Genomic DNA, 25,176 nt, shown 5'->3' on the forward strand with positions numbered 1-25,176 from the left:
GAAGTGAATGGAGGTTGTAATAAACAACTAGCCATTTTTGTTATACTGACATTCCAGCCTTCTCCTCTTTTCATATTTAGGGCTTGTGGCTGCCTGTATTAGCCCATACAGTCACTGTACTATCCAGTGCTTTAAGAAATTATTTTTCCTAGAAGTACGATAGTCACAGGGGTGCCTGGGTGGCTCAGTTGGTTGATCGTCTGACTCTTGGTTTTGGCTGAGGTCATGATCTCAGGGTCCTGGGTAGAGCCCCGCGTCGGTCTCTGTGCTCAGTGCAGAGTCCTCTTGGAATTCCCTCTCTCCCCCTGCCCACCCTGCTCGTCGGAGACGTGCTCTCTCTCTCTCAAATAAAATATAAAATCTTAAAAAAAAAAAAAAAGATAGTTACATAGTTATTGGAATAATTTTAGCTGTTAAGCAACAACTTCTGAAAATGTATTAGGTAGAATAGGAATTCCAACTGGTATTTAGTCAAACAAAGGGGTCTAGCTTTTCTCATTTATTCATTTTAGAGAGTGGATCATCTCCTAAAACAAGATTGTCTTACAGAAGCCTTGGCTCTTGCATGGTCTTTCCATGAAGGAAAAGCAAAAGCAGTAGTGGGTAAGTTAACAGAATACTAGTGTAGTAGACGTTGTTTAGAGTTGAGAGAATGAATCATCATCATCATCACTCATAGAATACTTTTTAGCTTAGTGTTCAAATATTTTATGAACAAGATGTTATCAAACCTTACAGACTTCCAGTGAAAAAGGTTAATGACAAATACAGAATATAGAGTTTTAATGTCACTTTTAAAATTCTTTCATAAGGAAAATTTACTGTTGGAATAAAAGGGAAGTACGTTGATATGTGATCAGATCCAGTAGATGGGAGACACTCTTATTATGACATATTAGTTAACATTTTGATATCTAAGGATTATTGTAATTATGTCTATTGTTAGCACAGATTGTAAATAAAAGACCATAACAGTGTCAGTTCTGAAGATCTGGACTTTGTTTTTGTGCTGCATTTTGCTTCTCTGCAGGATTATCAGGGGATGTCAGTAAGCGAAAGGCTGTTGTTGCAGATCGGGTGAGTATTTTAATAGGGACTTTACGAGGGTACAGTACAGATTCATTTTTGGTATTAATAATTTGGGGGCATAATTGGGTAAATGACTACAGTCAAGAAGAGAGTATATAAAAAAAACAAGTCAGGTTATAATTCCCTGGTGTCATCCTGAATGCTTTTAAACTTTCTTATCGCCTTTCCATTTTTCCCTTGCTTTTACTCTCTTATGAGGATGATAAAGTTATAAAGGAGCCAAAAGACAGCAGAAAGGAGGAGGGAGAAAGCCAAGGGTCTGGATTATTTCTCAGCCTAATTATAGCCCATAGAAAGTTGACATGTGTTAGTATTCATAAACAGGTGATTATGAGAAATAGAAATACTACCTGTGTGTTTGTGTTGCCTGAGGTAGCAGAGAGGGCTGACGTTTTATTATTATTATTATCAAATAGCATTAATCTAATTAATGCTAATATTAAATGTTGGCTTTGTTTTCCCAATCTGGACTTAGTTGAATCCATTTATTCTGTAGTCATTCCTCTTTTTTTATTGTGCAAACGCATTGGTAAAAATTACATTTCAAGTTAGTGTAAGCATATAGGAAATATGACTAGAAATTGGTCACTCTTCAGACTCATGAACAGTTTTCTCAATATTTGCTAAAATACTTTAGGGATTTGTGTTCTATCTGTGCTCTTGAGGGAAAGACCTACAGCAGAGCATTTTTGAAGAGTTTAACTTCAGTTTTTCATTTCCTGAGCAACAGAGATACCACTGAGGTCTAGAACCTGGAGATTAGCAAATTAGTAATAGCCCTGAGGCTGAAAGAAATTAGTCTGGGGTTAAAAATAATGGGAAATAAAGGCACTAAAATTTTAAATTGTATTTTTAATAAAGCTTGATCCTGTATTACTTAGGAAGATCCACATATATTAAGTATTGAAAAATATGAGAGATTTGTTTTTATTTTCTATATAAGGCTATTTTCCTTACAGATGGTAGAAATCCTATTCCACTATGCAGATCGAGCTCTGAAAAAGTGTCCAGACCAGGGAAAAATCCAAGTGATGGAGCAGCATTTTCAGGTACACCTTTGCACGTGCTTCTGAGGGACATGGCTGTGAATAGGTCTAATACTGCTCCTTTGTATTACTTGAGAATGGGGCTTTCATGTTTTGGTTAAACATTTTTCAGCCTTCAGAACTTTATTTCTGGGCTTTTGGGGCATTCTAAATGATGAAGTTTTGAAGTAACAGGTCACATGGGAACAGATGCGTAAAATGTTGTGGAGTATTGATGCAATTAGCTCCTTAGTGCTATGTGGAAGGAAAGGATGTGTCTATGAGGGTACATACCTGTGAATTGACATCTTACAGTGGCTGACACCTTGCTGATGACTAACATTTATGTTAACTAGGCTAGTTGGAGAAGAGGTGTACTACCAAGGTTTAAATTTAGTACTAGGAGCACCTGGGATTCAACAACAGATTGGTTACCCAAAAAAAAAAAGATCTCTAATATATGCTAATGAAAGATCTTTAGTTTCGTTTGGAACTCAATGAAAATGGAAGGCAAGGAATAGTTTAAAGACCTACACAACTTATATTATGTGAGTTGTACTATTCGTAGTGATCTCCAATTATATTTATTGCAAATCTCTGTTTGTCCTTCTCCATTTTTCAAGCTCCCTCTCCTCTCCCTTCCCTTCCCTACCTTCACTTTTAAGAAAAATTGTAGGGTCAACAAACATTTTCTAGAAAGGGCCAGATGGGAAAATTTAAGCTTTGTGAAGGGGCCGCATGGTCTCTGTCACATATTCCTCTTTGTTTTCTTTCTTTCTTTTTTTTTTTAAACAGCCCTTAAAAAATTTAAAAACCGTTCTTTGCTGTGAGCCTTTCAGAGACAGGCTGTGGGCAGGACTTAGTCCGTATGGCAAAGTACTAAGCCCCTGGCACTTGGGCGTATAATGTGTAAAATAGACATGGTGCTTGCTATCTTAAAGTTTGCAATGCAGTCAAAAGAATTTTTCTTGTGTACATTAATGGAAATACTTAGAAGAAATCTAGGGGTTTTGACGTTCCAAAGAGCAGGCATAGCGTATATATTTCCCTATCTCCATTCAGTTCTAGGAACTTTGGAAGACAAAGGTAGATAGTGCAGTTAAGAGCTGGAGGGTATGAGTGGAGGATTTGGTTTCCTGAGCTGTGCTTTTCAATGGCATGGTAGTGGGCTTCTGGCAGAGTAACTTTTATTACTGTTTGGTTGTAGGCTTATTAAATCTATCAGTAAAGTAGAGGAATAAGCCCCAATAAAATTATGAAATCAGATAACTTAGAAGGAAGGCATATGGCAGAAAGAAAGCACTCGGGAACAATACTGTTTGGTAATAATAACTTGTATATAAATAAATTTGTATATACCATTGTGGTATATATAGAATACAATATTTTAACAAGGAGGTGTCTGTTACCAAGAAGTGAGGGGATAGTATTTAGGAAAGAACTCTGGCCATTGAAAGGTACACTTTTTGGAAAGAAACCTCTAATAGGGAACACTTGGAGGGGCTAATGAGGGGTGTGTGTGTATGTGTGATACAGAAACCACTGTGCTGGGGAAGGATGTGGCAGAGAGCTGTAAAAGAAGAAAGGAAAAAAAGGTGATGTTCTGGTGGAGAAATGCAAAAGAATCTTAGCATGACAGGGATTTTAGATGATTGTTTCTAATACAGATTATAAAATTTACAGAGAAACAAACTAGTAGGATTGTGTTCTTTAGATATATGTTGGAAGTTTCATTCTGCGAAAAGCGTTTGTGCTATAATTTTGATTAATGATTGAGTCTCCTAGAAGGTAAAGGAAACAGTGGTGGAAACCATAATTCCGGACTTACTTTTTATTGGTGATTGGGGAAATAGAGTGGATACACTCTTCAGGGAAAAAAAAATACCACTTAATTTTAAAGATTGTAATAATGTTGAGAAATGAGCTCCTCTTGAATCCTGTGTTTTAGAAAGCACATGTTTCAGAAGAAAAATATAGGTACAGTCTCATGGTTATAGGCTTCAAAAAACAAATGGGTTCACAAAGGACAGGAAATTCTTAAATTTTGACATAATAACCACAAAAATTTGAAGAGAAAGGAAATGGGGAAGAATGTTGAGAGAAGTATTGGTCTACAAAGCACAGACCAGCTATGAAAGATGGAGAGAGGCAGATAATCAAAGATATATGTCAAAGGCATCATGAACCTATAAGACTGTTGGAAAGGAAAATAGTCCCCGGATTGTGCCTACCAAAATGCTGAGGGCTACCCAAAAAGGGATTTTGACCAAGATTCACTGAGTATCTGCTACACACCAAGTACTATGTAAATTTTTTTTAAATATAATTTTTATTTAATTCTCTTGACAACCCCATGAAGATAGATGCTGTTTTTAATCCCGTTGCATGAATGAGGGAAGTTGAGCTGGGAGAAGTTAGGTGATTTTCCAAGACAGCATTGCTGGTAAGTGGTGGGGCCAGTACTCCAATCTAGGCCTTTCTGGTTTCAGAGCCCAGCTCCTAACCAACTATTGTTTTATATGGTTATTTTCAGAGCAAGTGCAGGGAAAGGAACCATGAGGGGTGACTGATGTTAATAGGTGATCAAGAATGAGAATTCCAGCAAACATCTAACCCATTTAATGCTTACTGTGTGGCTGGCACTGTTAATGCTTTACACGTATTAACTCACTTAATTCTTTCATAACTCTGTAAGGAGGGTACTGTTTTTATTCACACTTACAGATGAGATTGAGGGACGGAGAGGTTAAGTAACCTGTTAAGGTCACACAGTTTGTAAACGATAGAGCTGGGATTAGAATCCAGGGTTGGGCTTCAAGTCCACATCTGCATGGTCTACTCTACTAGAGAACAGCACTTCTTATTTTGCTTCCATTTTCTCATGAAGAGAATCGTCTTTAAAGTGGAAAAGCCTAGTTAGAAATATATTAAAGAAAAAGCTGAAGCCCAGCAAATGTGACATATAGTTTGTTGCATAATGATTGTTTAAATCTCAAAACCCAGTGGAATTATAACCCAGATACAGTTTGAACAATCTGTGTCGCTATTCATAATTTTTAAGTAACTTTGGATTCATTTTTAAATAAAGCATGTTCAATTAAGCATGGATGCCTAAGCAGAGGAGACACAGTTTATTTCACTCAGGAGGACAATTTTATTCTGGAAAAGGTGATCTTCAGCCCATTAGAATGAGTGAAATACATGTATGGTAGGCCACAAATCTGCCTTAATGTGTTTAAATTTTTGATCATGAAATCATTAAATAGGTTGATTCTTAAAGTGTTTTTTTTTTCTTTTTAAAGGAGGAGGACTTAGGAAAGTATCCACTGATAACTCCAGTGTGGTTTATGAACATTTTCCATGAGTTCATTTGACAACCACCATGTAAACTCATAAGTTACCTTTTTGAAAGGAAAATGAGGACAGTATATTCATGGGATGCCTATTACATGATACCTTGATTTCATTCAACCGTTGGTCTGAATTTTTTATTATCCTAATGGCTGAAATAGATTAATGAGTAGTAAATAGATTGGTAAATAGTAAATAGCTTTGCAGCTAGATAAACATCCCTACCCAAAAGAGTATTCTTTGGTGGCTTAGTATTAATTGCATTTTAAGGCTCTTTCATATCCAGTTTTTTATAATTGATTTGGTTGAAGATTTAGTGAGTGGCTTGTGAAATTTAGGTGGCACCAAGAATCAAGGTTCAGAATAATCTTGACAAAATGCCGTCAAAATTGTTACAAGATGAAATTTAACAAGGATGAACATCAAAACTGCATTAGATCCAAATAATGAAATTACATGAGTATTGGATTAGGAAGATCTCGCTGGACAGGATTTCAGTTGACCACAAACTTAGTATGAGTTAATAGTTTGTGAAGGCCCAGAAAAGGTAAGTAACAGTACCACTGGGCTACCTTTTGGAAATAAAAGTTCTGAGATACTTTATGGGCTATTGACAGATTCAGCCACATCCCACAAACAGAATGGTGGGAGATTTAAAGAACAGCATTTGAAAAAAACTGTACTTGGTTTGTTTAGTCTGATGGCTAAGTAAGTGGAGACATGCCTGTGTTCAGATGATGAAGGGCTCCAGTATGGGGGTTTACTGTATTGCAGCAGAAGGAAGGCTAGTATCAGTGGGTAGAAATTAGGAGGTGTATTTCAGTTTAAAATTACACAGGGAAAGTGTAAAAGCTCTTGGATTGATGTGCCTCCTATTGTTGAATGTTTTGAAATAGAGGAAGACCAGCAGACCAAAGACTTTCTTTGTGGGGTGGGAAGATCTGATATTCTGTATGAAGAAATGATCATTGGAAACATAACCTCTAATCCAGTCATTTGAAATTTCTAGTAAGACTGGTTTCTATTTCAGTCAAAATAGTGAGAATTTATATTTTACCAGCAGGTGGCACTCGTGCCTGCTGCTTCAATTTTCATCTTTACTTTTGATGAGAAGCCTGGCCTTTTCCTTTGAGTCAGGATATATAGTTCAGTATTTTTGCTGTTTTCCGAAGACCAATCAATATTTTGTCCTTTCTTAACTGTAGAAAATAACTTTGGGATCTCATAATAGTTTCGATAGGCTGTGGCTTTTATTTATCTGAGAAAAGATTTGTTTTTTTTTATTTAATAATGATTTTTTATTATATTATGTTAGTCACCATACAGTACATCCCCGGTTTTCGATGTAAGGCTCGATGATTCATTAGTTGTGTATAACATCCAGTGCACCATGCAATACGTGCCCTCCTTACTACCCATCACCGGTCTATCCCATTCCCCCACCCCCTCCCCGCTGAAGTCCTCAGTTTGTTTCTCATAGTCCATAGTCTCTCATGTTTCATTCCCCCTTCTGATTACCCCCCTTTCTTTATCCCTTTCTTCCCCTACTGATCATTCTAGTTCTTATGTTCCATAGATGAGAGAAATCATATGATAGTTGTCTTTCTCTGCTTGACTTATTTTGAGAAAAGATTTGAACCTGTAACTATATTTGTATGATAACTAGTAGGATTAAAAGGAATTAAAGCATTCTCTGTCTCATACATCTTGAGCCTCACCTTTTTTTCTGGTCAAGTGTTTTGCATCCCAAAACAAAGTCTAACAGCAAACAAATCCTTTCTTAGCCCCATGCTGTTCCCAGGAGCCTGCTGCCTCTTGTTTGCCCGTCCTTTACAGCGCCAAACATCTTGTGTTGTCTTGGTTACTCACCGCCCTCTCCTCAATCGTGTCTGTAAATTCAGTGGACCTTTTATCCTTCCTCTCAGTGGTCCTCAGTACAGTTCAACACAGTTAATGACTTCTTGAAACAGTCTGTCGCTTTGACTTTTCTGGTGTCCTACATTTCAGGTTTTCTCTCTTGCTGCTTTCTGGCTTGCTTTGTTCATTCTTCTTTCTCCTCTTCTATTTAACCAATAAACGTTAGAATTCTTCACAATACTCTTGTCTTTTATTTCTGAATCAGTGTTCTCAAGATGTTGTCTGGACCATTTATTTCAAAATCACTTGAGAGGATTGGTTAACCGTGCTTTTTCTTGAATTATTTGCCAGGTCTGCTGAATCAGGCTCTCTGGGATTTTTGACCACGATTCCTGATCAGCCCCTGAGGTGACTCTTAAACAGATTAAAGTTTAAGAATCATTACTTTCTCTCCCCATCGGTGATGTAGAGAAAGGACTGTCTTACTAGTATCTCCAACCTAGATTGTTTTCTAAGTTCTGAGATCCATATAGTAGGTTGCCCATTTACATCTCCACTTGGATGTTTTATTTATTTTCTTTAAAAGATTTTATTTATTTGAGAGAGAGAATAAGAGAGAGCACGAGAGCAGGGTGAGGGGCAGACTCCCTGCTGAGCAGGGAGCCCGTTGTGGGAGTCGATCCCAGGGTCCTGGGATGGTGACCTCAGCTGAAGGCAATCGCCCAACCTACTGAGCCACCCAGGCGCCCCTCCACTTGGATGCTTTAGAAGTACCTCAAGCTCATGAACATCCCTTCACGAAGCCTTCGCTAATGGTCCTTATTTAAGTGGATGGATCCACTGTATACCTGAAACAAGTTGAGTGATTCTTGTCTTTTCACTCGTTCCTATCGAATCAGCCCTTTGACCGTTTCTCTACTCTGTTTACATCATGCCATCCATTCTGCCACTATCCTGGTGCGGGTCACTATCATCCTCTCTTGGTATATTACCATAGCCACTTCCCGTACATATTCTTACTGCACTTCATTCTAGAGAGAAATATATGTATCAAGTGTAGACGTGAGACTCTCTGGGTTTTAAGGTATTTTAAAGACCATTATCCAGGAGTAAAGACTAAATTCCCTAGCAGTTTCTAAGGGTCTACATCATGTATCCTCACCTGTCTCCCCCTAATTCTCTGTATCCCTACCATACTAGAGTTTTCAGTTTCTTGACATCCCTATTCTCTCTTAACTCAGAGTCTTTTCCCATGGTGTTCTCTCCACATAAAAATTCTTTTCTATTTCTTTTTAGCTTAACCAGCTCCTGTTTATTTTCGAGTCTGAGCTTAAATGTCACTTCCCCTGACTCCCGGATTAAGTCAGGTGCATTTCTTTGTAAAATACCACGCACTTTACTGACTCAGTATCAGTCTTTCCCAGCTGAACTTTGTAAGTCTAGGGACTGATTTATCCCAGCATCTGGTTTAGTGCCCTTGATTTGAGAAATAGTTGTTGATGGAATTAAAAAAAAAATATGTTGTATACAGTGTTTGTTTTGGGCATATGTGTGTGTGTGTATATTTTACGTAGGCTCCACTCCCAATGTGGGGGCTTGAACTCAAAACCTGAAGAGCAAGAGTCACATGCTCTACCGACTAAGCCAGCCAGGCACCCCTTGGGTGTATGTTTTAAATCCAACTCGGGGAGGTTTGAACTGAGAATAGAACTTAGCGTACACAACACAGATGTCCATAATCATGGCTAATATTGTGTGCTGTGTGCCTGGCAAGTATCTCATTTAATCTTCATAACATATTCGAGTAATTATATATCCATTTTACAGATGTTTACAGGTAAACAGACACACAGAGGGTTGACTAACTTCCCTAATATCATACAGCCAATAAACAGTAGAATCACGATAGGCATCCAGGCTGTCTGGCTCGAGGAGCCTCCACCCTATACTCTGCTAGGTTTCATGCACACTTTATATTCTTTGATTCTCTCAGACCAATATGTTGTTAAGTAGCTCTTTTTGAAAAAGAGAGGAATAAGTAATATCTAAATTTTAGGAAGATACTGAAATGTATAAAAAAGTAAAAATACAAAATGAATTCATTTTAGTATAGTCATGGGAATCCTATCTGAATGATTGTGGACCATTTTATTCTCCGTCTTGTTGGTCCTCCATAGCATTCAGCACAGTTAATGACTTCTTGAAACTGTCCCTTTGGCTTCTCTGGTATCAGAAGTCTCTACTAACAGTGTTCTAAACTCAGAAGCTGGTCAGTTAACTGCGGAAGCAGTTTCATGTATTTTGGGATATTGTATGTTGCTTCATGTTTGTGTATGAAACAGGGTAGAGGTATAAATAAATATAAGGCATTTTAATATGAAGGATTTGAAAAATACTATTGTTTTAAACGATCTTAAAAGTAAAGCCTTACATTAATTGTTCTCAGGCTCTCCTTCCCGCATCATTTTCCCCTCCATGAGAAGCAGGTCATTCAAGGCCATGGTTGTAGCCCCTGTAGGCATATGTTTTTGTATTAGGAGTTCATGCCAAAGAGTGGACAGAGACTAAAAGCTGAATGCAGAGTGAAGCAATAAGAGCCTTTGTCTAACTCATGCTTCTTTGAGGTGATTTGAGGAAGGGAAAATAATGTTGGTGTCCAGCACACCACCTTATTCCTGAAGCTTGATTAAAATATTGGCTCTAGAGAGTTAGATCTTTCCTAGAAGATTGTTTTGTTATCATACCTGGAAAAAAAGAAGGAAAAGTACACACACACACACACACACACACACACACACGTACAGAGGGACACTTCTATCTACATAGCTGCTTGTGGTGTTTGTATACTAATACTAGAATACAGCTGCCTACCTCTGATAGCCTGTGGAGATAGACCTATTGGTCTGTCTATGTATGTGTGTGTTTTGGAATGCTTAACTACTCTGGTATATATATATATTCCAGGCTTTGTTAAAATTTTGAATCATTTTCAAAGCATTCAGTTTTCATTGCCTGATTGACTTCTAGAATGCAGATTATGAGAGTGAATGCCATTGCTCCAAAAAGCAAAGGAATCTGCATTTGCTATCTCATTTCTTTTCACATCATCCCTATGAAAGAGGGAAAGCCAGAGATGATATCTTTAGTTGGTAGATGGTAAGATAGTCTCAATGCAATAAAATGATCTGTTCATTCATTCAAACAATTGACAGGCTTAAATTTAGATTTTCTATCAGTTCAGTGTTTTATTCACATATCTATTGCTTCTTTAATCTTAAGTATATACACATATCTAATAAGAGAAGCCGTTCACTATGGCCAATTTATAGCACTGTGCATTGAAGAGGAGAGTAGAGAAATTATTTATTTATTTATTTATTTATTTATTTATTTATTTATTTATTTATTTATTTATTTTCAATTTTGGAGACCAAAAATTCAGCCATTTTTCAGAGGCATTCTGCAAGGTATTGAGACTGAGAGGAATATTCTTAAAGCAGGTATGGCTCACTGTTTATGTTTGTGTTGAAAGACTTCAGGTAGATAGCCACAAGCAGTACCCAGCAGAGGCTGAACTTAATGGAGGAAGGGTCAGAAGTTTGTATGTGGGCCCTTGATCTCTCAATATCCCATGGAGAGGCATGCATAGACCAGGTGTCTGACCGGGTGGACTGAGGTTTTGCTTCAAGAGAAGGACCTGTCCTTTCCCATTCTCCTTTCTTTTAGGGCTTTTGTGAGAGCAACCTTCCCAATGGGCTAAGTGGGGTGATTATTTGAGCTTGGGCACCAGCTGCTCAAGGTGGTCGTATACTAGTCCTGGAATGTCAGCTGCCTACATCTGACTGCAGATCCTGTGCACAGTTGGGTCTGTGCTTAGTCCTTGCTCCTGGGAGATGGAGAGCTACTGATCCTACCTAGCTTATTTTCAGGCATCTAGGAGATTGCCACCAGGGGTAATCGCCTGGACAATCTAGTTTGTCTCTTCATAATTAGATACTGGTGGAAAGGAAGGTTTAATATATGGAAATAGACTTGGCTTTAATATTTCATTTTGTTTGTAGTTCTAAGTGTTCAAAATTGATAAGGACTTGGTTTCTTTAGGAAGCCAGTGAAAGCATTAATTTGAATGAGTTAGCTCTATTTGAGTTGAGAACTCTGTGTATCCTCTTTCTTTTTTAAAATTAATTTTGTCTTGGGATAATTGTAGATTTACATTCAGTTGTAAGAAACAATATGGAGAGATTCCATGTACCTTTAATGTGGTTTTCCCCAGTGGGCATGTCTTGTAAAACTGTAGTACAACTGTATAACCAGCATATTGACCAGTATAGTAAAGATACAGAACATTTCCATCACCATCAGGATCTCTCATTTTGCCCTTTTATGGCCACACCTTCTTTCCTCCCACCCTAATCCCCTTCTTAGGCCCAGACAACGATTAATTATTTCTATTTCTAGAATTTTGTCATTTCAAGAAGTTATGTAAATGGAATTATATAGTATGTAGGCTTTGGGGATTCGATTTGGTGGGATTTTTTTTTGTTGTTGTTTTTTTAACTCAACATAATTCTCTGGTGATTCATCTAGGTTGGTGCATCTGTCAATAGTTTTCTGCTTTTTATTTCTGAGTTGTCTTCCCTTCCTACTCTTCATTTAGAACCACATTACACAGTATTAATAATTTTCCTTCAACCATGAAACACAAGAAAGCTGAAGACAAGGAATGGCTATTACATTTACCCTTGTTTTTGCTTATCATGTTCTTTCTTCTTTTCTGATGTTCCAGGATGTCCATTCTTTTTATTGTTTCCTTTCTGTTTAGAAAACTTTTATTAGCCATTCTTTGGGAGTAATTTTGCTGACAGCAAAGTCTCTTCATCTTAGAACGTCTTGATTGCGGAGACCTGGGTGGCTCAGTTGGTTAAACGTCTGCCTTCAGTTCAGGTCATGATCCTGGAGTCCTGGGGCCGAGCCCCAAGTAGGCTCCCTGCTCAGCAGGGGTCTGCTTCTCCCTCTACCCCCCCCATCACCTGCTCTCTCTCTCTCTCTCTCTTTCTCAAATAAATAAATAAAATCTTAAAAAAAAAAAAAAAAAAGAATGTCTTGATTGCCCCATGATGCTTCAAGGATATTCCACTGGGCTTAGGATTCTAGGTTGTCAGTTACTTACTTTCAGCACTTGAAAAATACTGTGCCACTTGCTCTGACCTCCATGGTTTCTGATGAGAAATCCAGTCGTTCAAATTGTTTTTCTCATAGCTGAGGTGTCATCTCTTTGATGCCATTTTGAAGATTTCTGGGTTTTTTTGTCTTTAGTTTTCAGAAGTTTGGAAATCTGTTTAGTGTGGATTCCTTTAGAATGATCATACTTGGATAAATCTGTGTATTTGTGTCTTCTGCCAAACTTGGGATATTTTTGGCCGTTATGTCTTAAAGTACTTTTTCAGTTCTACCCTCTATCTTTTCTTCTTCTGAGACTCTGATGGCACATTAGGTCTTTTGTTCTAGTACCATACGTCCCTGAGTATCGGTTCATTTTATTTTATTTTTTTCCAGCCTGTTTTCTCCTTCAGATTGGAAATTTCTCTTTGTTCTTTCTTCCAGTTAAATCATTTTTTCCTCTGAACCATCTATTATTCTCTTGAGTCCTTTGAGTTTTTTAAAAATTCAGCTATGGTATTTTTCAGTTGTAAAATTTCCATTTGGTTCTTCTTTATATCTTTTATTTCTTGGATGAAACTTTCTATATTTGTATTTGTTTTAAGATTGTAATTATAATTATTGAAGCAGTTTTATCGTGGGTGCTTTAGAAATTTTGTCAGATCATCTGACATCTCTGTCATTTTAGTCTTGGCATCTATTGATTATCACTTTTTAGTTCAGTTTGAGATCTTTTTGGTTCTCGGTATGATTTGTGATTTCCTTTTGAAACGTAGACATTGTGAGTGTTAGGTTGTGAGACTTGAGATCTTGTTTAAACTTCTGTTTTAGCTGCTTCCTTCTGATACTGCTCTGACAAGGGAATGGGTCCTGCCTTCTTACTGTTAGTTGGGGGTAGAAGTATAGGTTCCCCTCCACTGATACCTGATAGAGGGTGCTCATCCTTGCTGCTGGACAGAGATGGGAGTTCTGCTCCTTACTTAGTCTTCTCTGATACTTCACTGGCTAGTTAGGGATAGGAATGCCTCATTACTGTTGCCTGTGTGGCCTCCATTGACTCATGGTGAGAGTAGCATCACCACCATTGGATTGGGCACTGGTGAAAGTTCTGATTCTTTTATAAGTCTCCTCTGACACCACCCCATTGGGCCTCATTACATGAATTCTACTAGCACTCTCCGTGTGGCCTCGAGGGGGAGGGATTTGTCACTGCCTTGTTGGAATTGAAAGTCCTCACTTTCTTAGCCTTCTCTGCTACCATCCTACTCGGCAGAGGGAGAATTGGGGTACCTTGTTATATGCCGTGGAGGGTGGAAATCTAGGTTTTTCCACACAGTTTTTGCTGACATGGGTGGATGTATTAGTCAAGGTTTTCCAGAGAAATAGCCAATAGTGGATATAATATATATCTATATCTATATCTATCTACTATCTATCTATCTATCTATCTATCTATCTATCTATCTGTCTGTCTGTCTGTCTGTATGTATATAGAACCACATCACACAGTATTATGATTTTTGCTTCAGCCATAAAAAATGTGTGTGTGTGTGGAGGGGGAGAGAGAGAGAGAGAGAGAGATGTTAAGGTACTAGCTCACTTGATTCTGGAAGCTGAGTTGTCCCAAGATCTTCAGTTGGCAAGTTGGAGACCGAGGAGAGCTGATGTGTAGTTCCAGTCCAAGTCTTGAAGGCCTGAAAACCAGGAGAGCCAATGATGTAATTCCATCCTGAAAGCTGGCAGGCTTGAGACCCAAGAAGAGCAGATGTTTCTGCATTAGGGAGGACAATCTGCTTTACTGAATCAACTGATTTATATGTTAATCTCATTTAAAAATTTGCTTGACCAAATATTTAGGTACGTTGTGGTCCAGCTAACTCGGCAAATAAAATTAACTGTCACAGTGTGTGTGGGGCCACAGTTTTTTCTGTGGTGTTTGGCCAAAATAGAGCAGATATTTTTACAAGGTTTTTTGTGTTTTTTTTGGGTTTTTTTGGCTAGAGAGAGTAGCTTTCATTGAGCCTTTTTCTATCTGTGTGCATGGGCATTTCCAGGTTGCCAAGCTTCTTCAGTTCCAAGTCTGGGTTATATGGTAAAAAGGAACCCGGAAGCTCGCCATTATGTCTTTCCTTAGGTCCTGAGGTCCTTAGTAGGTCTGCCTTCTTCCATCTTTCAGAGCCTTCTTTGTTGTATGTATTGTCCAGGGTTTTTAGTTATATTAGTAGGAGAGATAGGAACAGATATGTCTGCTCTAGCTCCCTGGAAGTGGAAGTCTCCAATGTCTCCTTTTTTCAAGGCATTTCAAGGTTTCTTGGATAATGGAAGAGAAGGGAATGAGCAGAAATTTGGAATCATAGTTTAGGCCAAGAGAACTAAGAAGTGCTGCAGGGAATGGAAGTTGTTGAGTGGCATATAGTAAAGATTTGCAAAGAAGTAATTAAAGTCTACGCATGTATTCTAAAACTAAACCACTTGTAATAGTGTCACAATTCTTAATTTTTAATCTTAGTTCTCTGCTTCAGGCCCCTTCAGTGGTTTCCATTACATTAGAATAAAGTCCAGAATCTTGCACATTCTCTCCCTTCCTCATCCAGTGCCAATTTTTGCTTTCTGTGCTCTGGTCACACTGTCTCTCTGTCTTCAAGGTTCTCTGATGTCTCTTATGTCTGGACTGTCCTTCAAGTTACTATTCCCTCTCACTTGATGGCATGTTCTTCCCTCTAGTTTGGTTGGTCACTGCTGTCTCTTAGGTATCCATTTAAATGTCCCATTCCAAGGAAGGCCGACTTAGGTAAGGTCTCCTTGCTGTAAGTTTCCCTGGCATTTCATATTTCCCCTCTCTTCATTCTCATCATACTTCATTGTTAACTACTTTAAAAAAATCTTTGTACCAGACTATAAGATATGTCTGTTCTGTTAAATCTGTATCATTAACAGCTAGCAATGTCCCTGGTCTATAGTAGATGCTTTATATAAATATAGTTTATATAAATATAGCTTTGCCATATTTGTATATATCCTTGTCTCCGTGTTCTAGCTACTTACTTCTGTAGCATTGAGATTTACTATACATTGTTGTATTACCTGTGTCTATTTTTTTAAATGTTCAGTTTATTTTTTTGTATTAATTACACATTTGTATGATTTAAAAATCAAGAGGTATGAAAATGTATACAGTGAAAAGTCTGTCTCCACCCTGATGCCATCTGCCCAGTTCCCGCCTGCCTCTCACCATTGTAACTAAGTTTTCATGTATATTTCCAGATTTTCTTTACGTAAATACAAGCAAATATACACAGCTTTAACCACCCACCCATTCATATTTTTTCCTTCTTTAGCACAAATAATAGGAAACTGTATTTGTGATTTTGTACTGTATTCCCACTTAATATATCGTGGAGATCTTTTTATGTTGGTTCATAGAGAATATGTTTTTTTCACTTTGGTAGTTGCATAGTATTTATTTTTTTACACTATTGTAAATATTTATTTATTTTTAACTTCAGTTTCAGCTTGTTTGTTTCTAGTATATGGAAATGCAGGTGATTTTAGTATATCGAACTTCCATCCTGCAATCTTGCTAAACTCCTTCTTTATTAGCTCTAATAATTCTTTGTATATTCCCCCAGATTTTCTACATAGATAATCATGTAGTCTGCAAATAAACACAGAATTATTTCTTCTTTTCCGATCTGGATGTCTTTTATTTCTGGCCTTATTCTACTGGCTCTACTATGGCCTCCAGCATGACGCCGAATAGAAATTTTGAGAGTTGACATCCTTGTCTTGTTCTGGTGAGTGGGAAAGCATCAGTGTTTGATTTATAAATTTGATGCTAGCTATTATAGTTTTTCAAAGATGCCCATTATCAGGTTGAGGAATTTCTATTCTTAATTTTCTATGATTCTCTTATTTTTAGGAATGAATGCTGTTCACTTTTGTCAAAATTGTTTTCTGTGTCTACAGAGGTGATCATATAGTTTTTCTTTATTCATTTGTTAATATGGTGAATTGTATTGATTTTTTTAATGTTACATCAATTTGGCATACCTGGGATAAAGTCATATGGTTAATATGTATCGTCTGTTTTATTAGGACATCTGTGTTCATGAGGAATGATGGTCTGTTGTTTTCTTGTAATGTCTTTGTGTAGTTCTGGTATTGATGTAATTCTGGCCTCATAGAATTATTTGTGAATTTTTCCCTGCTTTTCAACTTCATGGAAGTCTGTGTAGAATTGGCATTGTTCCTTCCTTAAATATTTAATAGAATTCACCACTGAAAGTATCAAGGCCTTGGGTTTTCTTTGTAGGAAGGTTTTTAACTACCAGTGCCAATTTTTAGGAGGTTATATATTTCTTCTGTTTCTTCTTGAGTGGGGTTGGTATTTTCTATTAGATCTTTAAAGAAATTTGGCCATTTCATCTGAGTTGTCAAACATATTGGGAAAAGTTGCTCATGACATTTTAATTACCCTTTTTATGTCTGGAGAATCTATAGTGATGTCATCTTGTCATTCTTTATTTGGTTAATTTCTAATTTAATTCCATTGTGGTTAGAGAACATACTTTGTATGACTTGAATCTTTTTAAATTTGAAACTTGTTTTATGGCCTAAAATACATGATCTATCTTAGTAAATGTTCTGTGTACTTGAGAAAAATGTATATTTTGATGCTGTTGGATAGAGTGTTCTAAAAATGTCAATTTATAGACTTAAGGCTATCAATTCAATATGTATCACTTTCATTATTGTCTTTATATATAATCTTCAACTTTGGTATTCATTCTTTGAAGAGTTTTAGAGAAAGTTTATTTTTAAGTGGGAAAAGCACCTTATTTTCCGATAAGTGATTACTATCTGGTTTTATTGTATCATGATCAGATACTGTGTGTACTAATTTTACCTTTTGGAGTTTATTTGGATTTTCTTTGTGGCCCAGCGTATGGACAGTTTTCATTAGTGTTCAATGAGCATTTGAAATATAGCGCTTTGTGTGTTTTCAGAGAACAGTTCATTATCAATCAGATTTTTTATAGATCTTGTAAACCCTTACTCATTGTTTTCCACCTGATTTGTCATGGACTGTGAGAAGTAAAGTGCCTTTTGGATTGTGCGCTTTTCTCTATTTTTCCTTCCATCTTGTGCTTTATGAATGTTAGCATTATATAATTTAGTATGTACTATAGAGTAATTTAGCTTATAGAAATAGTTAGTTTATCTTCACTATGATTTATTTATTCATGTAATTGCCCTCCTGGATTTTACTTAATCTGCTAGAAACATTACATCCTTTGATTTTACTTCGCATGGTATATACTTTTGCCTGTCCTTTTATTTTCAGTCTTTCTGGGTCACTTTGTATTTGTATTTATTTGTTTACTATATAGAGCTGGGGGGTTGCTTTTTTGAGGTTTCAGATTTTTGCTTTTTTCAGATTTTATTATGAAAATCTTAGGTAAGCCAAATGTATTCTGTTTTTATTTTTTTAAAGAAGCCTTTCACCATTTTGTGCATTACTTCTGATTTGTGGAGTGTGTATTTAATTATAATGATTACCTTTAGGATTATACCTAAAGGCATAGTTCCCTTGATCCTCTATTTCTTTGGGCATTGTTCCTTGCAGTGATAAAAATTAGCATCTCTTTTCTTCTTCCTTTCACGTCAACCCCTTCTTCATTACCACATTTTAACCATTATCTCAGTATTTGCTTTTATACTGTTAAAACGGGCTTTTAATTCCAATTTTAATTGTGAGCTTTAAAGGATATCTTTTGGCTACCACCTTACAGATGAAGCCAGTGAATCTTTTCTACCTCCTACCTTCTTTCTTCTCCCAGTTTGTCTTAATATAAATCTTTTACTCATCGTCAGAGGATATCAGTTTATTTTACTTTTGCTGTTAAATGTAGTTCATGCTTATCACCATTGCTTTTGCTATGGTCTCCCTGGCAATTTCTTAGTTGCTGAAGCTTTTTCATGAAGAAAGATTCAGGAAAACAGTACTCTTTGAGTTGTTACATGTTCAAATTGTTGGACTCTAGCTTTTATATTGAAAAACATTTTGACTTTCCATACGGGTCTTGAAGATCCTGCTCTATGACATTCTGGCATTGAATACCACTGTGGGGGAAATCCTAGGCTAGGCAGATGTTTTCCCCCTGTCGTAATTAACTGTTCATTTCTTCTGGCTATTTCTTTACCTGTTGAAATCCAGTGATGTGACTGCACTGGATGTCAGTGTAACATTCTAAGGCCATTTTTTCCCCTAGCATTTGGTGTGTGCTTTCAATATCTGAATTTAAGTCTTCTCCCATTCTCTCTCTCTTTTTTTTTCCTTTCAGGAAATTTTCTTGAATTGTATTTTGAAGTGTTTGCTCTGTTGAATTGTGGAGTTTTTTTATTCATGGGTTCCAGTTATACATATATTGATGTTTTCTCTTTCTTTCCTCTCCCTTCCTCCTTTGTCCTCTTTCCTTCCCCCTCCTCCTTCCTCCTCTTTCTCTCCCTCCCTTCTCCTCACACACCACCAAATACTTCATTTACCACTCAGTTGTCTGCAGGCTGGATGTTACCTATCACTGTACCTACTGTTTAATCAGGAAGATAAAACACCCATTTACTAAAGATACCAATGATACCCAAATTTCTAAATCCAGTAAACACTTTTCAGATCTTACCATCTTCAGTGCTGTATTAAACAGTGATGATCACCTTTCCTTTTTGAAGTTCTGTATCCTTTAGCTATCTGTGACTCTGTGCCCTTCTTATTTATGATTGTTCTTGAGTTGGATTTTGTTTCTATCCTCTGACCATATCATAAGGATATGGAGTCTTAGGATTAGTTCATTGTCCACTGGTTTCTAGTTCTATCTATTATCCCGGGACAAATTTATTCATATACATTGTTTCCTCTCATGATTTAGAAATCTATAAATCTTTCTTTTTTTTAATCTTAAAAAAAAAATTTTTTTTAAAGTAATCTCTACCCTCAGCATGGGGCTCGAACTCACAACCCCGAGATCGAGAGGTGCTCGCTCTACCGACAGAGCCAGCCAGGCACCACTAGAAATCTGTAATTCTAACCCTGATGTTTTAGATTACTCAGTTTCTTATTATTCAGCATCTAAGTAAAGATGTTCCTAAAATCTGCCCTAGTCCAGACTGCACTTAGCTTCTTTCTTCTAACACTTCTGCCTATATTCCTTATCTCATTTTGTGACATCTACACTCAACCATCATTTAAGCTAGAAACTTAAGGAGTTATCATAGACTCCTTCCTATACCGTCCAACCCACAACCAATCTGTCACCAAGCTCCAGTTTTACTTTATAAATATCTCTTAATTCTGTCTGCTGTTTTTTAGGTCTACCATCACTACCCTAGTTTAGTCCCCATTTCACTTTGACTGCTGTAATGGCCTTCTACCTTCAATTTTGGTTTTCCAGATCTTCCCATCATAAAATCACTACAGTGATTTGTGCTAAATGTATGAATCTGATGATTTCACTCTCCATTAATCTCTCTAGTAAGTGTATCCTTAGTACTTAGTACTAGACTAAGCACTTCTTTAATTTTTGCATTTAATAATTTTAAATATGTTTAATAGTTTCTCATAATACTTGAAGTTTTAGAAGTCTACCTCTGCTATTTGTAGTTCTGTTGATGTTTACTCATGGTGAATTATTTCATGTGGTGCTTTAAAATATTTTTTTTTTTTTTAAAGATTTTATTTATTTATTTGACAGAGATAGAGACAGCCAGCGAGAGAGGGAACACAAGCAGGGGGAGTGGGAGAGGAAGAAGCAGGCTCATAGCAGAGGAGCCTGATGTGGGGCTCGATCCCATAACGCCGGGATCACGCCCTGAGCCGAAGGCAGACGCTTAAGCGCTGTGCCACCCAGGCGCCCCCTAAAATATTTTGTTTTGAGCACATCTTCAGTAGGGCTTTATCAGTAGAACTTATTTTGCCTGTGTTAAAAGTACTGTCTCCAGAGAAATTTTGAATTTGCTTCTTTCAAGTGCCCCAGGAGTATCCTTTTTCAGAATCCTCTTTTATGTTAATTTCTTGGCTTGATTTTTCCTATCCTAAGGAGATAGTGTAAATTCAAATCTCAGATCCACCTACAAGCAGGATATTGATTATAGACAAATTTATCCCCACTGAGTCCAGGCTGAGACAGACAGTCTTTCTTGTCATCTTCCTATGCTTATAGGCAGATCTCTCCCCCTCCCCCTTTTCCTTTCACTAAGGATGCAGCTTTTTCAAGAATCCTGGTTTTAGAATGATCTTTGCTTTAGTCTCTTGTGTTGCAAGAGTCTAAGGTCTCAGCTTCTTTCTGGCATTAAAACCCAAGCTCTTAATGTGACCAACAAATGTATAAGACAGTCTCAGTGACAGCTAAGGGCTTAACTGTTTTGGTTTTCAGTTCCCTTTTCATTTTTAGACTCGTTTGCCTTTTCTTTCTTAGGAACTCAGCTGTGTATTGTAAGGAATGTTTATTACATTGTTCCCCAGCATTTCTAGGGAGATTTTTTTCCCTTCCGAATATCTGGTCCACTGTATTCTCATACAGGGATGACACTTGCTGTAGCTCTAACACTTTTCACGTGATTTTTCACATGATCTAACACTTTTCAATTATTTTAGTTCCTGTTTTTGAAGAATCTAAATAAGATTTTAAATCCTGTTGTAAGGAATATTGACTAAAGGAAGCAGAATGGATGGGTCATGTATAACCCCATAATCCTTTCAGGATTGTAGGTCCTTCTGATACCTCTCTCAAATAGTAAGGGTTCCTCAGTTTTATTTGTTTTGTCAAACAAGTGTTAGTTCGCATGTAGTATTCTCTTTTTCACATAGTGCCTTCTCCCTTGGTGGGATTTTTTTCTGCCTAGAACTTAGGCCTTCTAGGATTTTTTTTTTTTTTTTTTCTTAAAGGAAACCATTTCCCTGCAGCCAGCAGAAAATGAAAGAGTACTACGGAAATCTAATGCTTGGTTACTTGACAATTTCCAGTAATAATAAGCTTCTGTTTCTCCCTCAAACTGTTTCTCTTGAAAAAGGCCAAAATTATGGGTTGCCATTCACTTGATACAAGTCTATACAAGATGAATTTAAAGCAATCAAAATGTTATGAAACCAGGAAGTTAAATCAACCTCAAAATAGCTGGTTTGGAGGATTGTTTGTCACAATATGGACAACCTTAATCACCTGAGCCACCAACAGGACGAACTGTATTCTGTTATCAATTTGATGTATTTTCTTCATATTTTTTCTTTTCCTTTGCAAATTTTCTTTATAAGGTTGTGAGATAAATACATAGTTTTCACCTAATGTTTGTTATGTTGTTGTAAACTCTTTGTAAATTTGTAATACCTACATAATATTTAACTAGCAAATTTATTTAATGACTTTCCCATATTGTATATTTAATTCCAATTTTTTCTTCTCCTCCCTCTTCTGCTGCTTTGTTATAGATCTTCAGTGAATACCTTAATGCATTAAACATTTTTTTTTCTTAAATGTATTTAGGATAAATTTCCAGATAGAATTACTGGGTAAAAGTCTTTTCACATTTTCAAGACTTTTGACACCTAGGGCCAAATTACTTACCAAAAGCATGATATAAAGTTATATTCTCCCAACAGTTTACCAGTGTCTTAAGCAGACCGCTTTGATGATGTCCACGGGACAGAGGTGTGGTGCTGATGCTTTTTTTATGGTTTCTCTTCAGGACATGGTGCCTGTCATCGTTGATTACTGCCTGCTGTTGGAGCGAAAGTAAGTATACACTGCCTGTCAGATTCAATTATTTTGAACCCAGATTGCTTCTTGCTTATATTGTAATTTACTGTTGCAAAGTCTATGAATTTAGATATGTTTTTTAAGAAAGTTTTGATTTACAGAAATTTGATTAACAATTTTCAGTCAATTTACCTAGTGAAACTAACTTTTCCAAAATAGATGCTGTTGGTGTATCATCTATGTGTTTGTGTGGCCAGATAGCGGAGGCAAATATAGCTAACAAAAGAGCAATCCTACTAAAAGATCTTGAATGTTAAAGTGTATGATTCATGTCCTGTCTATATACCCTCTTTTATGAACTATCACTAAAACACAGTTTTACACACCACCCAAAAAAGGGCAAAATTTAGAGTGCTTCTGGTGTTGGTTTTTAGAGGCTTTTGTTGAAAAGATAGCAGTATAAATAAACTCTCGATTTGGCTTTGTTGGTTTAAATAGTAACTATATAAATTAACCAATCTTTGCTAGTTCACAGTTTTTTCACGCTTAATAGCTCCTCTCTTGCCAGGTATTGTTGTAGGCCCTTTACATTAATTTATCTAATTTTTGTAACAGTGAGGTAGGTATTCTTACCCTCTTCATTTTACATAGGTTCCAGGGGCAGAAAGCCATTAAAGAACTTGTCAAAGCTAACTCACACTTCTTTTGAGGAGCAAAGATGGGATTCCAATACAGGCAGTCTGGCTCCTGAGTTCTTGCTCTTAACAACTAGTGTGTTTCTGAGTGGTAGACAACTGTGAGGATCCAGTGCAGATACTCCTAAAACCATGTACAGCACTGACCTGACTCATGAATTTATATTCAGGTAGCCTGAATCATAAAACATTGGATCATACTTGGAAAGTACCGGTGAACGTTATCAAGAGGGCAGTTATTTGCTATGTCAGCCCATTAAGTCATGGAGAGCTATAGCTTCTGTTTACTGAAGTCCATTTCAGTGCTTTAGCTCTACAGTGTTACATATTACTATCCAGTGGAGTATGTTGTGTTCATGGCTGGGTTATTGTTGAAAACATTGCTTTGTGTTACTCATTTTCTCCTCTGTGAGGGTCTAAGGGAAAAATTTCCCTCAGGTCTACTTCCAGAAATACTTTTGCATCTCCTGAACAGCTAGTTTACTTTTAGCTAATGGGCAGTGAATTGTATTGCTAATTACAGTTTTCTAGAAAGCTAAGAGCCATGATAGCTTGTCGTAGCTTTGTTTTCTTTTCTGTTTATCCCACTTTTCATACTCCCTTCTTTGTTATTTATCTTTATTTTTTAAAGCAGCTCAATAGTTTATCAGTTTTACATATTTTACTTAATCTTCATAATTGCAGTGTAAGGTAGTATTTTTCTCATTTTCAGATGAGGAATTTGAGATGTAGAGATATTCCTAATACTGATAAATACTGGAATCAACCCAAATCTTCAAGTTGACATAATTATGAGATAAAATAAAGTACCTAAGACTGAATTTTGTTTAGAGTAGGAAGACATATCTTTATAAAATGGATTATTTCCACCTAGGATGGTACCTGGCACAAAGTAGCTATCCAGTACCTGGTGGTTGAATTAATGAAATAATTCTGCCTCTTGGTTTGCAGGGTGCCTTACGGTCATTATCTCGAATATGTGAATACTACTCTCACAGTGATGTAAAGTTAAAATGGTCCTAGTAGTTGTAAGATGGAGGATTATATAGGGAAAATGAAAAAAATAGGTTCTTTCTTTCAGAAATATTGTTTTATTTCCAAAACTTTCTGAAAGAAGTTTTTCTTTTTATATGATTTGAAAAGGAAATATTTCTGACTTTATGTACTCTATGGACTGGCTGAGAATGCAATAATTACTTCATTAAATCATAGCATATAACCTATAAGCTAAGATCTGGTCTAGAGTTTTACCAAAATAGGATCTATTTATTATTTCTTTGCTTTTACTGTTGTGGAAAAATAAGAATCAGACTGGCGAGAGACCAAGTGACGCTTGGAGAAGTAGGAGAACTTGGATATTTTATACCGGGGGACCCAGATGAGCTCATGCTCCAAATTCTGGGCCCCGGGCAACGGGGTAAAAGGGCTTGTGTAGGGGACTGCAGGCAGTCAGGCTCCAAGGGCTATGCTGACTGCTGGTAGGTGGATTTAAACGGGGGGCTGCTTTAGGCGGGAACAGTAGTGCAGGGAGCCTGTGGCGGGAGGCCTGTTTACAGAAGCAGAAACAGCTGGTTATCTCTTGCTCCCGGTAGGGCTTCTGGTTATTCTAGCTTATCGTTAATAACTTTCCATCTTCTGGGGCCTCCTGGCCTGGGCCTGCTGTGGGCAGTTTCCCTCTTCATTACCAGCTTCTTTCTTTCCATTAAATATTTTCCTGACTTCTTAACATCTTCTCTTCTGGGCTGTGTCAGAAACAAATACGGTATTTGTTGTTGGAGATCTCAGAGAGAAATACCAGTATGATAGCTTTCTTCCTAAGCTGGACCCTCTCTTTATGCCATCTTCTTTGACATTTGGTTCCATTTAATGTGTAGGGTCTTCTCTTCCACATTCCCAAATTTTCAAAATATCTGAGACATTAAGATTGCTTTAAAGAATGCTTAGATTGGGGGCACCTGGGTGGCTCAGTCAGTTAAGCATCTGCCTTCAGCTCAGGTCATGATCTCAGGGTCCTGGGATCGAGCCCCACATTAGGCTCCCTGCTCAGCGGGGAGGGGAGTCTGCTTCTTCCTCTTCCTCTGCCCTTACCCCCTCATGCTCACTTGCTCTCTCTTTCTCTCTCAAATAAATAAATAAAATAAATAATCTTAAAAAAAAAAAAAGAAAGAAAGCTTAGATTGTGCATAACACAAATAAAATTTTACAAAACATAATCTAATACTCAGCTAATTTCAGGTAACTTCCTCCACT

General features: G+C 37.1%; 1 protein-coding gene across 7 annotated transcripts in view; it reads left to right on the forward strand.

Annotated features, from left to right (window-relative positions):
- Positions 1 to 25,176, forward strand: part of VPS8 (VPS8 subunit of CORVET complex) — a 245,956-nt gene that overhangs the window by 57,673 nt on the left and 163,107 nt on the right. For 6 of the 7 annotated variants that reach the window (XM_087861466.1, XM_087861467.1, XM_087861468.1 and 3 more), the window contains 4 exons: positions 513 to 603; positions 1,031 to 1,077; positions 2,049 to 2,138; positions 22,221 to 22,267. In XM_087861466.1, the coding sequence (XP_087717592.1) occupies positions 513 to 603; positions 1,031 to 1,077; positions 2,049 to 2,138; positions 22,221 to 22,267 (275 nt within the window). Of the gene's footprint in view, positions 1 to 512; positions 604 to 1,030; positions 1,078 to 2,048; positions 2,139 to 4,533; positions 4,558 to 22,220; positions 22,268 to 25,176 lie in introns of those variants that run through there. The other variant, XM_045776630.2, reaches the window with a different exon arrangement.

The sequence above is a fragment of the Ursus americanus genome, chromosome 4, assembly GCF_024610735.1.
Source record: "Ursus americanus isolate L20-20 chromosome 4, mUrsAme1.1.p, whole genome shotgun sequence".
Taxonomy (NCBI): domain Eukaryota; kingdom Metazoa; phylum Chordata; class Mammalia; order Carnivora; family Ursidae; genus Ursus; species Ursus americanus.